Genomic DNA, 17,071 nt, shown 5'->3' with positions numbered 1-17,071 from the left:
GGAAGGCTGGACGGCAGTATGTAAGCTGAGGATGAGGACCACCCGAGAACCCGACAGCAGTCTGAGGTTAGGGGGAGCGGAGGAGAAGTGCCACGGAAGGCTGGACGGCAGTATGTAAGCTGAGGATGAGTACCACCTGAGAACCCGACAGCAGTCTGAGGTTAGGGGGAGCGGAGGAGAAGTGCCACGGAAGGCTGGACGGCAGTATGTAAGCTGAGGATGAGTACCACCTGAGAACCCGACAGCAGTCTGAGGTTAGGGGGAGCGGAGGAGAAGTGCCACGGAAGGCTGGACGGCAGTATGTAAGCTGAGGATGAGGACCACCTGAGAACCCGACAGCAGTCTGAGGTTAGGGGGAGCGGAGGAGAAGTGCCACGGAAGGCTGGACGGCAGTATGTAAGCTGAGGATGAGGACCACCCGAGAACCCGACAGCAGTCTGAGGTTAGGGGGAGCGGAGGAGAAGTGCCACGGAAGGCTGGACGGCAGTATGTAAGCTGAGGATGAGGACCACCCGAGAGCCTGACAGCAGTCTGAGGTTAGGGGGAGCGGAGGAGAAGTGCCACGGAAGGCTGGACGGCAGTATGTAAGCTGAGGATGAGTACCACCCGAGAACCCGACAGCAGTCTGAGGTTAGGGGGAGCGGAGGAGAAGTGCCACGGAAGGCTGGACGGCAGTATGTAAGCTGAGGATGAGGACCACCCGAGAACCCGACAGCAGTCTGAGGTTAGGGGGAGCGGAGGAGAAGTGCCACGGAAGGCTGGACGGCAGTATGTAAGCTGAGGATGAGTACCACCCGAGAACCCGACAGCAGTCTGAGGTTAGGGGGAGCGGAGGAGAAGTGCCACGGAAGGCTGGACGGCAGTATGTAAGCTGAGGATGAGGACCACCCGAGAACCCGACAGCAGTCTGAGGTTAGGGGGAGCGGAGGAGAAGTGCCACGGAAGGCTGGACGGCAGTATGTAAGCTGAGGATGAGGACCACCCGAGAACCCGACAGCAGTCTGAGGTTAGGGGGAGCGGAGGAGAAGTGCCATGGAAGGCTGGACGGCAGTATGTAAGCTGAGGATGAGGACCACCCGAGAACCCGACAGCAGTCTGAGGTTACGGGGGAGCGGAGGAGAAGTGCCACGGAAGGCTGGACGGCAGTATGTAAGCTGAGGATGAGTACCACCCGAGAACCCGACAGCAGACTGAGGTTAGGGGGAGCGGAGGAGAAGTGCCACGGAAGGCTGGACGGCAGTATGTAAGCTGAGGATGAGGACCACCCGAGAACCCGACAGCAGTCTGAGGTTAGGGGGAGCGGAGGAGAAGTGCCACGGAAGGCTGGACGGCAGTATGTAAGCTGAGGATGAGGACCACCCGAGAACCTGACAGCAGTCTGAGGTTAGGGGGAGCGGAGGAGAAGTGCCACGGAAGGCTGGACGGCAGTATGTAAGCTGAGGATGAGGACCACCCGAGAGCCTGACAGCAGTCTGAGGTTAGGGGGAGCGGAGGAGAAGTGCCACGGAAGGCTGGACGGCAGTATGTAAGCTGAGGATGAGTACCACCCGAGAACCCGACAGCAGTCTGAGGTTAGGGGGAGCGGAGGAGAAGTGCCACGGGAGGCTGGACGGCAGTATGTAAGCTGAGGATGAGGACCACCCGAGAACCCGACAGCAGTCTGAGGTTAGGGGGAGCGGAGGAGAAGTGCCACGGAAGGCTGGACGGCAGTATGTAAGCTGAGGATGAGTACCACCTGAGAACCCGACAGCAGTCTGAGGTTAGGGGGAGCGGAGGAGAAGTGCCACGGAAGGCTGGATGGCAGTATGTAAGCTGAGGATGAGGACCACCCGAGAACCCGACAGCAGTCTGAGGTTAGGGGGAGCGGAGGAGAAGTGCCACGGAAGGCTGGACGGCAGTATGTAAGCTGAGGATGAGGACCACCCGAGAACCCGACAGCAGTCTGAGGTTAGGGGGAGCGGAGGAGAAGTGCCACGGAAGGCTGGACGGCAGTATGTAAGCTGAGGATGAGGACCACCCGAGAACCCGACAGCAGTCTGAGGTTAGGGGGAGCGGAGGAGAAGTGCCACGGAAGGCTGGACGGCAGTATGTAAGCTGAGGATGAGGACCACCCGAGAACCCGACAGCAGTCTGAGGTTAGGGGGAGCGGAGGAGAAGTGCCACGGAAGGCTGGACGGCAGTATGTAAGCTGAGGATGAGGACCACCCGAGAACCCGACAGCAGTCTGAGGTTAGGGGGAGCGGAGGAGAAGTGCCACGGAAGGCTGGACGGCAGTATGTAAGCTGAGGATGAGGACCACCCGAGAACCCGACAGCAGTCTGAGGTTAGGGGGAGCGGAGGAGAAGTGCCACGGAAGGCTGGACGGCAGTATGTAAGCTGAGGATGAGGACCACCCGAGAACCCGACAGCAGTCTGAGGTTAGGGGGAGCGGAGGAGAAGTGCCACGGAAGGCTGGACGGCAGTATGTAAGCTGAGGATGAGTACCACCCGAGAACCCGACAGCAGTCTGAGGTTAGGGGGAGCGGAGGAGAAGTGCCACGGAAGGCTGGACGGCAGTATGTAAGCTGAGGATGAGTACCACCCGAGAACCCGACAGCAGTCTGAGGTTAGGGGGAGCGGAGGAGAAGTGCCACGGAAGGCTGGACGGCAGTATGTAAGCTGAGGATGAGGACCACCCGAGAACCCGACAGCAGTCTGAGGTTAGGGGGAGCGGAGGACGTGCCACGGAAGGCTGGACGGCAGTATGTAAGCTGAGGATGAGGACCACCCGAGAACCCGACAGCAGTCTGAGGTTAGGGGGAGCGGAGGAGAAGTGCCACGGAAGGCTGGACGGCAGTATGTAAGCTGAGGATGAGTACCACCCGAGAACCCGACAGCAGTCTGAGGTTAGGGGGAGCGGAGGAGAAGTGCCACGGAAGGCTGGACGGCAGTATGTAAGCTGAGGATGAGGACCACCCGAGAACCCGACAGCAGTCTGAGGTTAGGGGGAGCGGAGGAGAAGTGCCACGGAAGGCTGGACGGCAGTATGTAAGCTGAGGATGAGTACCACCTGAGAACCCGACAGCAGTCTGAGGTTAGGGGGAGCGGAGGACGTGCCACGGAAGGCTGGACGGCAGTATGTAAGCTGAGGATGAGGACCACCCGAGAACCCGACAGCAGTCTGAGGTTAGGGGAAGCGGAGGAGAAGTGCCACGGAAGGCTGGACGGCAGTATGTAAGCTGAGGATGAGTACCACCCGAGAACCCGACAGCAGTCTGAGGTTAGGGGGAGCGGAGGAGAAGTGCCACGGAAGGCTGGACGGCAGTATGTAAGCTGAGGATGAGGACCACCCGAGAACCCGACAGCAGTCTGAGGTTAGGGGGAGCGGAGGAGAAGTGCCACGGAAGGCTGGACGGCAGTATGTAAGCTGAGGATGAGTACCACCCGAGAACCCGACAGCAGTCTGAGGTTAGGGGGAGCGGAGGAGAAGTGCCACGGAAGGCTGGACGGCAGTATGTAAGCTGAGGATGAGTACCACCTGAGAACCCGACAGCAGTCTGAGGTTAGGGGGAGCGGAGGAGAAGTGCCACGGAAGGCTGGACGGCAGTATGTAAGCTGAGGATGAGTACCACCTGAGAACCCGACAGCAGTCTGAGGTTAGGGGGAGCGGAGGAGAAGTGCCACGGAAGGCTGGACGGCAGTATGTAAGCTGAGGATGAGGACCATCCGAGAGCCTGACAGCAGTCTGAGGTTAGGGGGAGCGGAGGAGAAGTGCCACGGAAGGCTGGACGGCAGTATGTAAGCTGAGGATGAGGACCACCCGAGAACCCGACAGCAGTCTGAGGTTAGGGGGAGCGGAGGAGAAGTGCCACGGAAGGCTGGACGGCAGCGTGTGGGTTGGGGTTATTACCATCACGAGAGCCTGACAGCAGTCTGAGGTTACGGGGGAGCGGAGGAGAAGTGCCACGGAAGGCTGGACGGCAGTATGTAAGCTGAGGATGAGTACCACCTGAGAACCCGACAGCAGTCTGAGGTTAGGGGGAGCGGAGGAGAAGTGCCACGGAAGGCTGGACGGCAGTATGTAAGCTGAGGATGAGTACCACCTGAGAACCCGACAGCAGTCTGAGGTTAGGGGGAGCGGAGGAGAAGTGCCACGGAAGGCTGGACGGCAGTATGTAAGCTGAGGATGAGTACCACCTGAGAACCCGACAGCAGTCTGAGGTTAGGGGGAGCGGAGGAGAAGTGCCACGGAAGGCTGGACGGCAGTATGTAAGCTGAGGATGAGGACCATCCGAGAGCCTGACAGCAGTCTGAGGTTAGGGGGAGCGGAGGAGAAGTGCCACGGAAGGCTGGACGGCAGTATGTAAGCTGAGGATGAGGACCACCCGAGAACCCGACAGCAGTCACCTGGACCGGATGGTATGCATCCCAGGGTACTAAAGGAACTCAAAAATGAAATTTCTGACCTATTAGTTAAAATTTGTAACCTATCATTAAAATCATCCATTGTACCTGAAGACTGGAGGGTGGCCAATGTAACCCCAATATTTAAAAAAGGCTCCAGGGGTGATCCGGGTAACTATAGACCAGTGAGCCTAACTTCAGTGCCGGGAAAAATAGTGGAAACTATCCTCAAGATCAAAATTGTAGAGCATATAGAAAGACATGATTTAATGGGACACAGTCAACATGGATTTACCCAAGGGAAGTCTTGCCTAACAAACCTGCTTCATTTTTTTGAAGGGGTTAATAAACATGTGGATAAAGGTGAACCGGTAGATGTAGTGTATTTGGATTTTCAGAAGGCGTTTGACAAAGTCCCTCATGAGAGGCTTCTACGAAAACTAAAAAGTCATGGGATAGGAGGCGATGTCCTTTCGTGGATTACAAACTGGTTAAAAGACAGGAAACAGAGAGTAGGACTAAATGGTCAATTTCTCAGTGGAAAAGGGTAAACAGTGGAGTGCCTCAGGGATCTGTACTTGGACCGGTGCTTTTCAATATATATATCAATGATCTGGAAAGGAATACAATGAGTGACGTTATCAAATTTGCAGATGATACAAAATTATTCAGAGTAGTTAAATCACAAGCAGACTGTGATACATTACAGGAGGACCTTGCAAGACTGGAAGATTGGGCATCCAAATGGCAGATGAAATTTAATGTGGACAAGTGCAAGGTGTTGCATATAGGGAAAAATAACCCTAGCTGTAGTTACACGATGTTAGGTTCCATATTAGGAGCTACCACCCAAGAAAGAGATCTAGGCGTCATAGTAGATAATACATTGAAATCGTCAGCTCAGTGTGCTGCAGCAGTCAAAAAAGCAAATAAAATGTTAGGAATTATTAGGAAGGGAATGGTTAATAAAACGGAAAATGTCATAATGCCTCTATATCGCTCCATGGTGAGACCACACCTTGAATACTGTGTACAATTCTGGTCGCCGTATCTCAAAAAAGATATAGTTGCAATGGAGAAGGTACAGAGAAGGGCAACCAAAATGATAAAGGGGATGGAACAGCTCCCCTATGAGGAAAGGCTGAAGAGGTTAGGGCTGTTCAGCTTGGAGAAGAGACGGCTGAGGGGGGATATCATAGAGGTCTTTAAGATCATGAGAGGTCTTGAACGAGTAGATGTGACTCGGTTATTTACACTTTCGAATAATAGAAGGACTAGGGGGCATTCCATGAAGTTAGCAAGTAGCACATTTAAGACTAATCGGAGAAAATTCTTTTTCACTCAACGCACAATAAATCTCTGGAATTTGTTGCCAGAGGATGTGGTTAGTGCAGTTAGTGTAGCTGGGTTCAAAAAAGGTTTGGATAAGTTCTTGGAAGAGAAGTCCATTAACTGCTATTAATCAAGTTTACTTAGGGAATAGTCACTGCTATTAATTGCATCAGTAGCATGGGATCTTCTAGGTGTTTGGGTAATTGCCAGGTTCTTGTGGCCTGGTTTGGCCTCTGTTGGAAACAGGATGCTGGGCTTGATGGACCCTTGGTCTGACCCAGCATGGCAATTTCTTATGTTCTTATGTTCTTATGTTCTTAGGGGGAGCGGAGGAGAAGTGCCACGGAAGGCTGGACGGCAGTATGTAAGCTGAGGATGAGTACCACCCGAGAACCCGACAGCAGTCTGAGGTTAGGGGGAGCGGAGGACGTGCCACAGAAGGCTGGACGGCAGCGTGTGGGTTGGGGTTATTACCATCACGAGAGCCTGACAGCAGTCTGAGGTTACGGGGGAGCGGAGGAGAAGTGCCACAGAAGGCTGGACGGCAGCGTGTGGGTTGGGGTTATTACCATCACGAGAGCCTGACAGCAGTCTGAGGTTAGGGGGAGCGGAGGACGTGCCACAGAAGGCTGGACGGCAGCGTGTGGGTTGGGGTTATTACCATCACGAGAGCCTGACAGCAGTCTGAGGTTAGGGGGAGCGGAGGACGTGCCACAGAAGGCTGGACGGCAGCGTGTGGGTTGGGGGTTATGGCTGGCAGTCAGAGAGTGGAATTGGTGGGGAGGGTTTAACCACAGTAAGAGTGTCATACATGCAAGTGATTTTATTCTCTTCTATTGGCTGAAACCTTCATCCCAAATTAAGAGTACTAGAGTTTTCTACCTTTCAAGCTCTTTGCCATCCCAGAAGACCACAGTGCTCTCGTGCCCTGGAGAAGAGGAGAAGGATGTCTGCTTCCCACAGCACAACTTGTACATGAAGACAGCGAAGCTGGGGTCCTTCATCCGCTTGACCACAGAGGCGGCTAGTGGCCGCTGGAGGAAAGAGACAGGCATGTATTTACTGGGGCTGCTGCAGGGGTAAGGCCATCACAGGGACACACTCACAAGCCTGCCAGAGGTGGCACTTTGGGCAGCTTTAAAGATTTCACGCATGCTGTACAATGATTTTTATCCTTGTCAGAGGGGAAACAATGAACCTTAAATAAGGAAAGTGAGCAGAAAGGCCCTGATTATCTATCTTTGGTTATACTTTCTATTGCTCTTTGGTATAGAGGGAGGGCAATTTTTTAAACAGCAGGCATAGCAATAAAATCTGCGTGTAGCATGTGCTTTGAAAATCCTCGGGTGGCTGGGTGGGCACTCGCGTACACTTATGCCTCCTCTTCGGAAGGTGCAATTTACCCACCTACCTTTCAAAATAAAAAAGATTGCGGATAATGTACTGGAAAAAGGACACTCGTACCCTGACACGCGTTCAGAGCCAGGCTATTTCCAAAGAGAAAGCTGGTGGCTTTGAAGATTTTCTCAAGTTGTGATTGCTGAGCCAACTATTCTAACAATATTATCTCTGTTATGCTTTGCATTGCATTCTGCATTTTTTTGTCCGTTTGCAAGTGGATCCGAACAAGAAACACATTTAATTAATTACATAAACAAACAGACAGCAATGCAGAACTGGACTGTGAGGCAGGAGACGCTGTAGCACCTCTCTCTGACCACCTCTCTGTGTGACCCTGGGCCAGTCACTCTCTTCTCCAAAGCCCAGTGGAAAACGCAGTCTGGCTTTCCTGATCCACAATTCTTCTCTCTGAGAGATGTTTGTAAGGTTTTTAAAGGTTCTGGATTGGAGTCAGTGACGTGAGCTGAACTATCTCAGGCTCCCATCAAGAGCAGGATGACCTCTCTGGCAGGAATGGCTCAGATCTTATGTGCTACAGCTCTATTTTGCCCTCCCCCTGCTTTCTTCTGGTTTTGCTTGCTTCTTCGAGGTGGCCAGGTAGCAGGATTTCATTTATTTTTGGAATATACAAGAAAATTAAAAGCATAAATTTGAAGTCAGATTTTTAACTTTAGCATAATGGTAATTTTTTGGCTTAAGAAGTAAAAAAATTGATAAAGAACTGTGTGTGTGTCAGTCTTCCTTCATCTGACGAAAGTATCCCCATTTACCTGAGGAAGAGAAGCCATCATTTTCACATGCACAGCAGTGATGTTTACAATAGTTACTGTGATCTAACTTGAAATGGCTCTTGGAGTGAATGTGAATTACTCCGCATCTCTTTGTCAGGCTTTCAAAAGAAACAGACCACAGAGAATGAGCTTTTTAAACACTTTGGGTGAATATCTGGCGCTAAATATATTTTTTTCATGGCTTAGGGCATTTTAATATATTACAGGTGTGATACGGTTAAATCTGATCTAATCTTGACAGGAGGTTTAACAGCTAAATGGGTGTTAAAGGTGGCAGAAAAATTTCTGAACACGTCTTAAAAATGTTAAACTTAAAAACCATATGAAACAAGTTAGAGCAGGGCTAAAAATTATTTTGGCGAAAGCGCTGGCTTTTCTTCTTCAGGTATTCCATGTTTTGGGTCGGTCCTTCCGGCCTCTTTCCGTTTTGTAATCTTTTGATAAACCCAAAGGGAAGCTGAAGCAATGCTCAAATGATCATCGCTTGCGAGAGCTGGCCTCATATAATCCTTTCATTGCTATTGGACAGGCATAGTCAGGAAATATAATCATCTACCGTGTAACTCCCACCAGCGTGCAATATTTCTCCTTTTTTATATGTTTATGCAAATAAAATTTCAGACTATAAACATTTTTACTTATCTTCTGTTCTTTAAAGGGCTGCTGACATAATCACAGAGCATATGGATATTAAAAAAAAAAAGTTTCATTCAGCTATTGTTTTTGTAGCCTTCATACACTCCAAAATGCTTTGGTATTTATTGTGAATACTCACTGATTTCCAAAGTTGCCCAACATTGCATAAGAACATAAGAAATTGCCATGCTGGGTCAGACCAAGGGTCCAGCAAGCCCAGCATCCTGTTTCCAACAGTGGCCAATCCAGGCCATAAGAACCTGGCAAGTACCCAAAAACTAAGAAGATCCCATGCTACTGTTGCAATTAATAGCAGTGGCTATTCCCTAAGGGGTAGATTTTCAAACCGCACGATTTGGCCTACTTTTGCTGGCGCATCAGGCGCAAGCAAAAGTACGCTGGATTTTAGCGGATACGCGCGGAGCCGCGCGTATCCGCTAAAATCCGGGATTGGCGCGCGCAAGGCTATGGATTCTGTATAGCCGGCGCGCGCCAAGCCGCGCAGCCTACCTCCGTTCCCTCCCCTCACCTTCGCCTCCCTTCCCCTACCTAACCCACCCACCCGGCCCTGTCTAAACCCCATCCTTACCTTTGTCGGGGGATTTACGCCTCCCGGAGGGAGGCGTAAATCCCCGCACGCCAGCGGGCCGCTAGCGTGCCGGGACGCGACCTGGGGGCAGGTACAGAGGGCGCGGCCATGCCCCCGGACCGCCCCGGGCCGTAACCACGCCCCCAGACCCGCCCCCAAAACGCTGCTGACACGCCCCCTAAACGCCGCGACGACCGGGTCCGCCCCCCGACACGCCCCCCTCGGAGAACCCCGGGACTTACGCGAGTCCCGGGGTCTGTGCGCGCCGGTGAGCCTATGTAAAATAGGCTCACCGGGGCGCAGGGCCCTGCTCGCCTAAATCCGCCCGGATTTGGGCGGATTTAGGCGAGCAGGGCTCTTAAAATCCGCCCCTAAGTAAACTTGATTAATAGCCGTTAATGGACTTCTCCACCAGGAACTTATCCAAACCTTTTTTAAACCCAGCTACACTAAGTGCACTAACCACATCCTCTGGCAACAAATTCCAGAGCTTTATTGTGCATTGAGTGAAAAAGAATTTTCTTCATGGAATGCCCCCTAGTCCTTCTATTATTCGAAAGTATAAATTTGCAGATGACACAAAATTGTTCAGAGTAGTTAAATCACAAGCAGATTGTGATAAATTGCAGGAAGACCTTGTGAGACTGGAAAATTGGGAATCCAAATGGCAGATGAAATTTAAATATGGATAAGTGCAAGGTGATGCATATAGGGAAAAATAACCCATGCTATATAATTACACAATGTTGGGTTCCATATTAGGTGCTACCACCCAAGAAAGAGATCTAGGCGTCATAGTGGATAACACATTGAAATCGTCAGTTCAGTGTGCTGCGGCAGTCAAAAAAGCAAACAGAATGTTGGGAATTATTAGAAAGGGAATGGTGAATAAAACGGAAAATGTCATAATGCCTCTGTATCGCTCCATGGTGAGACCGCACCTGGAATACTGTGTACAATTCTGGTCGCCACATCTAAAAACAAATATAATTGTGATGGAGAAGGTGCAGAGAAGGGCTACCAAAATGATAAGGGGAATGGAACAGCTCCCATATGAGGAAAGACTAAAGAGGTTAGGACTTTTCAGCTTGGAGAAGAGACGACTGAGGGGGGATATGATAGAGGTGTTTAAAATCATGAGAGGTCTAGAACGGGTAGATGTGAATCGGTTATTTACTCTTTCGGATAATAGAAAGACTAGGGGGCACTCCATGAAGTTAGCATGGGGCACATTTAAAACTAATCAGAGAAAGTTCTTTTTTACTCAACGCACAATTAAACTCTGGAATTTGTTGCCAGAGGATGTGGTTAGAGCAGTTAGTATAGCTGTGTTTAAAAAAGGATTGGATAAGTTCTTGGAGGAGAAGTCCATTACCTGCTATTAAGTTCACTTAGAGAATAGCCACTGCCATTAGCAACGGTTACATGGAATAGACTTAGTTTTTGGGTACTTGCCAGGTTCTTATGGCCTGGATTGGCCACTGTTGGAAACAGGATGCTGGGCTTGATGGACCCTTGGTCTGACCCAGTATGGCATTTTCTTATGTTCTTATGATTCACATCTACTTGTTCAAGACCTCTCATGATCTTAAAGACCTCCATCATATCCCCCCTCAGCTGTCTCTTCTCAAAGCTGAACAGCCCTAACCTCCTCGGACCCTGCATGCTGGTTTTCCCTCTCTCCCACCCCCATTCTCCTCCTGGGACCCTGCATGCTGGTTCTCCCCCTCCCCCATTCTCCTCCTCAGACCCTGCATGCTGGTTTTCCCCCACCCCCATTTCCCTCCTCCCCCATTAAGCTACCTTCTCGGGCTTCGTGTCCCAGCACTCCATCATGAGCTCCTGCATCTTGTAGAACTTCACTTCTTCGGGCTGGCCCAGAATTGGACGAATCCCTTTAGACAGCTTCTTGGCGATCTGCAGCTGATGGTGTCCCAGCGCAGGTCGCTGCCCTGACAGCAGTTCGTACAGAACCATCCCATAAGAGAACATGTCCACCTGAGGGGAAAGCAAGCCGCCACATCTGCTTTATTTTACTGTCCGTCTACATTTTCACAGCCATCGGTAATATCTCTGCTGCAAATGCAAACATCCTCCTCTGAACTCTGGCAGGCCAAAATGCATGCAGTTTATTTTATTTACAGAATGTGCATCCTGCACTCCTACCAATTGTTTGAGGCAGTTTACAATGAAATGTACTGAACATTAGCGTTACATGGGCTTGGGGAGCTGGGTCTTCTCGGGGATGGTTGCTTGGGCGATTAATTCTCTGGCTACATGTTTCTCCTACCGCAGCACTAATCGCGGCCAGCCCACCTGAGATTTCAGATCGCTAGCGGGCTGCAAGCTCTGGGAGTCTCCGGCAGACAGAGTAAGTGGTGTGGATGGGACCCAGTGAGGGAGACAACGGAGAAGTGGTGAGAGAGGAAGGAGGATACACTCATGTGAACACCTCGAGAGGGCAGGATTAGGAAGAAGTAAGAGGGGGCGCTGCTCAGGGAGAAGTCACTCCGCACCCTGGTTGGCGACAGCTGTCCTGGGGCAAGAGAGCCAACTGAAAAAGAGACGGGGCAGGAAATGGAGAGAAGAAATGTCAGGGGTACCCCGGGAATGCATAAAGATGGGGGACTGGAATATTCTCCAGTGTACTACATGGGAGACCTGCTGTGGGGTGGCCAGCGTAGCAGGGGAACCCACTTAATATGAAACAACCACCGTGCCACTGAACGTCCTGCAGCTTACGGCATCTTTTCATTAATAAAAATCTTATTTTATCAGCCTGGCACATGCACTGGTCAGTCCATGTACCAAGCAGGCGTGATACTGTTGCATTACGCGATCCTACAGTCTCAGAGCCAAACAGGAAAAATAAAAAGAACTCAATGGGGCAAACCCATATTTAATTCTGGAAAAATGCAGTTTTCATTGACAAACATTTGAATAAACATTAGAAAAAAATTTATAACTAAAAAAATCACCAACCATCACAGCTATCAGGATCTATTATGTTTTAGGGATCAGAGTGCACTCAGCCTTCTGATTCTTGGTCAGGCAAGTAGGTTTGTCCCTGGTTTCATGCGATCCTACAATGGGGACACCATTCCTGACTCCGTTCGTTCTAGAGCAGAATCCAAGAGCCTCTAAAGCAATTGGCCAAGTTACCTTTTCATCGTAGACTATCCGAGGTCTGATCTCTGGTGCCTGGTAGCCAGGCGTACCCTCCACTCCCAGAGCTCCTTCATGGAATGACTGACGGGAAATCCCGTAATCGGACAGCTTGACGTTAACGCGGTCTCGGACATCCAGCGACCACACCAGAATGTTGTCGGACTTTAAGTCACAGAATATGATGTTTTTCCTGTGCAGGTAGGCCAGCCCGGTGGCTATCTGGTAGGCTATCTTCTGGGTCAACATATGGCCCAGCGGCATGAAGGAAGCACCTGTTAAAAGGAGACACGCTGCAGTCATTCAGTGGGAAGGAAATCCTCTCCTCTACATTATCTCGTGAACCCTGGAGTGGAGGGTTCGTTCCCCAAGATAGAGGTGGAGCAGCGTCGCTTAACCCCACTGTGTGCCAGGAACTTGGCATTTTGATGTCTCCATGCACGCAGTGGGGTAAAAGCAGGAGTGGCCTGGCTTGTTCTTTCTGAGAGGGAATTTGGTGGCAAACCCTACTGGAATGTCAGGTTAGGAGGCTCGTGAAATCGGGTGATCCTGGACCTCCCCCACGCCTCTCTCTGCTCCTCAGGTGGCTGACACGCACCCATGGTGTGGTAAATACCATGGGGGGCACCTAACAGGGAGCTCCTAGACCTGTGCACTGTGCATTGCCGTGTTGATTTTAAATCTGAGAAATGTGCCACCTGTTCAATGGGATAATTCTAGAACAGGGCACGTAAGTTAGCCGGCAAATACGTGCATGTCCTGAAACGCCCTCTCCCCTGTGTGCACATAATTTTATGCCTGCATTGGTCGTGCAATTTTTTAAATTGAAATTTTGTATTGATCTCCATTTGAACAGCATTGAACAAAACACAGCACTGCCAGGCTACTATGTAACATAGCAGAAAAACTCATTCAGTTTTACGGTATTTACCCTGTCATTTACATATATGTAAAAACAGCTGAACCGGTAAACTTGCTGGGTGGCTCAAACCGGGGTAATACACGAATTACGCCATTTCCAAAGCTACTTCCCTCTGTTCGTCAAAGGGATTCCCAGCATACTGGACAGCAGACAGGTTCCGCACCCCTGCCTAATGCCGAGGTGTAGCCACTTCTAAGTAATGAGGCACCGTCAGGGGTCACTGTCACACCTTGCAGCTATTATCATCCGTCCAATTCGTTAAGATCTGGAATCCATTGGGATTTTAACCTGTGTTATAATCCAGACAAGGTCTTGCACCTTTCTCCACAGACAGCTATAATGTTAGCATCTTCCCAGCACACCCGGAACATTGATCCCGTGCTCCCACTCTTCCATCCACAGCTGTCGCTTATCTGAGGAAACCCGTGAAAAGTACCACTGTAGCTATTTTCAATATTAGGTGAGACCAAGGATTTGGTTCTCTCTCCTCAGATAATGCACTTGGGTTTAACAAGTGAGGTGAGCAGTAGGAAGCTGAAGTGCATCACTGCACAGACTGGGATTATTACTTCCTTCTGACCTGTGTGGAACTCTAGACCGTCCGACTCCTGTCGTTCATGAAAGCTACGCATCATTTCTTTTACTCAAATGACTAAACCAAATTCTCCCATTTCTTCAGTACGCGTGACAGAAGCCCTGGAAGAAAACTTCTATTCTAACATAACAGGGAATAACGAGGAGACTAATTCCACTCCAGTCAGTCTTGTTCAGCAAGTGTCCATTAATCGTAAATCTGTAAAAGGATGAACAGCAGATCTGGCTTCCCAGGCCAATATTTCATTGGGACAACTCCCAAAAATGTATACAAGTTTCTAAAGGGCCATTTCTGTGGGCTAAAGCTTTCTTTTATCTACCGAAACTCCTTTGATAAACAACTCTCTAAGTGACTCGCTCAGCCCTCTCAGGATCCATATTCTGTACGCAAATAAGATGCCAGGACCTGGGGTTTTAGATCTCTACATGCCTCCAGCTTTATGCGCATTTCTGGTAAAGTTATCCACGTATATTTTTTGCCTGAAGCTTTAGAATCATTTTCTCTACTTCTTTTTCGTATTCTTTTATTGCCACAAAGTTAGAAATTACAGAGAATCCAGGGGTTACCAAAATGCAGAAAACAGTGATTCCTGGTGTCCCAGGATCTGGGAGTAGTTATGTGCTAGCTCGTTACCACGTATGCAGGTAATAAATGATAAATTTGTGACTTGTACCCATATAAATGTGGGACATACAGAGAAGGTCCTCTCCCTCTCTCTGCTCCTACCATGTCACCTCTCCGTGTGATAGTTGCTGTAACTGACAAGTCTGTGTTCTTTGTACTGAATTTTTTATGAATGTAAACCACTTGGATTTTATTTTAGACTAGCGGGATATCAAATATAATAAAACCTAAATCTAAGTCACATAATGATAGTATAGGAAAACCCTGTTATTCTAAGAAACCAGTGAATTAGGGATTTGTAATTGAACTCAGCAGAAGCAGGAGATTACTGCCTTTCCTGGCCTGAAATATTAAGCACGTAAAAATGATCTATGATAAATGCATAAACGCACCAACTAGAGTGGAGGCAAATCAGTGGACGAGCGGAAGAGACAATTGGAAACAAGAAGATGAATTAGAATTTCTGCTTCCATCTTTCATCCAAACAGGATCCCGGTGAGCTTCACAATTTAACCCTTCAGAAACCCACATGCAGCTAAGGTAAATTATAAAATCTTCCAGAAGGGGAGAAAACTTTTACAACTACTGCTCAAATGCTGTTAGGTAAACGATAAAGAACTTGCCCGGGGTCACACAAGGCAGTGGCAGAGCTGGGTTTGTTTTTTTTTATTGTATCCCACAAATTCTAATCTGATATCTCCTCCCTGCATTTCCTGCTTCGTTATTCAAAGCAAGTATTGCCGAGAAGCGAGTGGTCCAAAGGTCCAGGTCCCAGCCAAGTTCTTCAGCTCCATGAAAAGCTGTCCCTTAGGCTGAAACTCTTTAGAGAGACAACACATCTGAAGTTAAGCAAAGCTGGGCCAGTGTGGTTCCAAGAACTGGAATTTAAAAAAAAGTGAATGCAACGGTTTTAATGCCAACGAATCGGCGTGCCTGCTAACCAGTACCTCTTTCCCAGAGGCTAAGCGAGCGTTACCTTTGCTCTTTTCAGACAGTGTAGTCGTGAGGCTGCCCAATGGAGCCAGCTCCAGGGCAAAGCAGAGAGGGTGGATACTTATTCCCATCAGGGATACAATGCACGGGTGCTGCAGAGAGTGAAGCATGCTGGCCTCTTGCCGGAATTCAGCAAAGTTCCTCATGGTGTCCATCGCTTGCAGGTGCTTAAGCATAGTATCTGCATAAAAAGAAAAAAAAAGAACAGATCCTGTGACAGCTGCACACGATGCACTCATCAGGAAACTCAATGGAAAGTAATGCAACCTGCACACCCAAAACGCCTACAAATTCCTGTGCTAAAAGCCACTATTTCTCTCACAGATCCTTCAGGATTAGCGCTGCCAGCTCCTTTTCCTTTTGCTTCTGGTTTCACTTCACTGCATGCAGGGGGCAGGTTTTTCATTTATTTTATTTGTATTTATATGCACTGGACAGATTTTCACTACTAACCACATACAGTAAATGTAACTGCTGAACGCTGGCTGCTTAAATGGCAGAGGTCTAAATCTCTAGCTGGATATCCAGACTGAAAATCAGCCTGCCCATTTTGGCTGAATACCTGCCTAAAGATAATGGGCTAAAATGACCCCTTTATCTTACCCCAGTCAGCGGATTTTTGTAAACTGCTCACAAAATAACATTGTAGGTGACCTCATAAAAGACCACTTGACCTATCCAGTCTACCCAGAACTTCTCCCAGCTGCCATCTGTAGTGTGTGAGCGCCTTTAGCTTTTACTTCTTTTCTTCCTCCGGACTCCACCATCCTGGGTAAGTGAGCATGCAAGGGCACCGCTCCCATTTCATTCCCAGCCACAAGTTCCCACAATATTCCAAATGGCCACCACCACCACCACCAGTGCAGCTGTTGAGTGAACTTCCAGCCTTCCAGATCCCTTGCCAGGCCTGCAAAGTCCGGAGCTATTTTCAGCCATGGACTCTGCAGGCAATACTTTCCCTTCGAGTGGCAGCAGAGACCTGCAGCTGCTTTTTCCCTGCAAAGCTCTGGCGTGTTAGTGCTTACTCCGAGCTGACCGCGCCTCGCAGGCGGCCTACAGCGCGTCCCTTCTGCGCACCTTTACCTGTGGCATCGGTGGCACTTTTCAGGCAGCTTTGTAGCTGGGTCAGTGTGAGTCAAGGGCAGGGTCTTGTCTCTCTCTTTTTCTGGTTTTGCATCGCTCATGACTTACGCTGTCTTGCTTATTGTTAATTTTGTCACTTTTTTAAAATAATTGTTCTGTTGGTTTTAAGAATTGTATTTTATAGTGTTGATTTCCGTATGTTGCCTAAGCTCTTATTTGAGTTTAGTGGTTTAAAAATATAATTATAATTTCCCCTGTCTCACCTGTCTTCTGGAAGGTTTATATTTAAATCCTTAACTCTCACAGGCAGACCCGACACTATCTATAGATTTCTGGAAGTATGGCCTCCAGAACTGGCCACAATGCTTGACGTGAGGTTTTATCTATTACCAGGAACAATGGCATAATCCCTTTCTTCTTTCTACCGGCTATACCCGTCCTCGTCTACCCTGGCATCCCACCAGCTCTGGCCATCGCCTTGTTGCATTATTTCACTAACACAAAAGCCCTGGATATAACCACCCGGAGGTCTCTTTCCTGATTCCTGGACATCAGTA

General features: G+C 49.3%; 1 protein-coding gene across 23 annotated transcripts in view; it reads right to left on the bottom strand.

Moving 5' to 3' along the window:
- The window catches only part of LRRK1 (leucine rich repeat kinase 1), a 195,782-nt gene that overhangs the window by 110,388 nt on the left and 68,323 nt on the right, over window positions 1-17,071 (bottom strand). For 22 of the 23 annotated variants that reach the window (XR_003852414.1, XR_003852404.1, XR_003852406.1 and 19 more), the window contains 4 exons: window positions 15,415-15,612; window positions 12,295-12,572; window positions 10,936-11,130; window positions 6,598-6,749 (listed from right to left, as the gene is read on the bottom strand). Coding sequence is in view for 6 of the 23 variants with exons in the window: in XM_029575179.1 (XP_029431039.1) it covers window positions 6,598-6,749; window positions 10,936-11,130; window positions 12,295-12,572; window positions 15,415-15,612 (823 nt within the window). In the remaining 17 variants the exon portion in view is untranslated. The remainder of the gene's footprint in view (window positions 1-6,597; window positions 6,750-10,935; window positions 11,131-12,294; window positions 12,573-15,414; window positions 15,613-17,071) is intronic. The other variant, XM_029575185.1, reaches the window with a different exon arrangement.

Source organism: Rhinatrema bivittatum, chromosome 13 (genome assembly GCF_901001135.1).
Source record: "Rhinatrema bivittatum chromosome 13, aRhiBiv1.1, whole genome shotgun sequence".
Taxonomy (NCBI): Eukaryota; Metazoa; Chordata; class Amphibia; order Gymnophiona; family Rhinatrematidae; genus Rhinatrema; species Rhinatrema bivittatum.
Note: the sequence above shows the minus strand (reverse complement) of the source record. Positions and strands in the feature narration are given on the sequence as shown.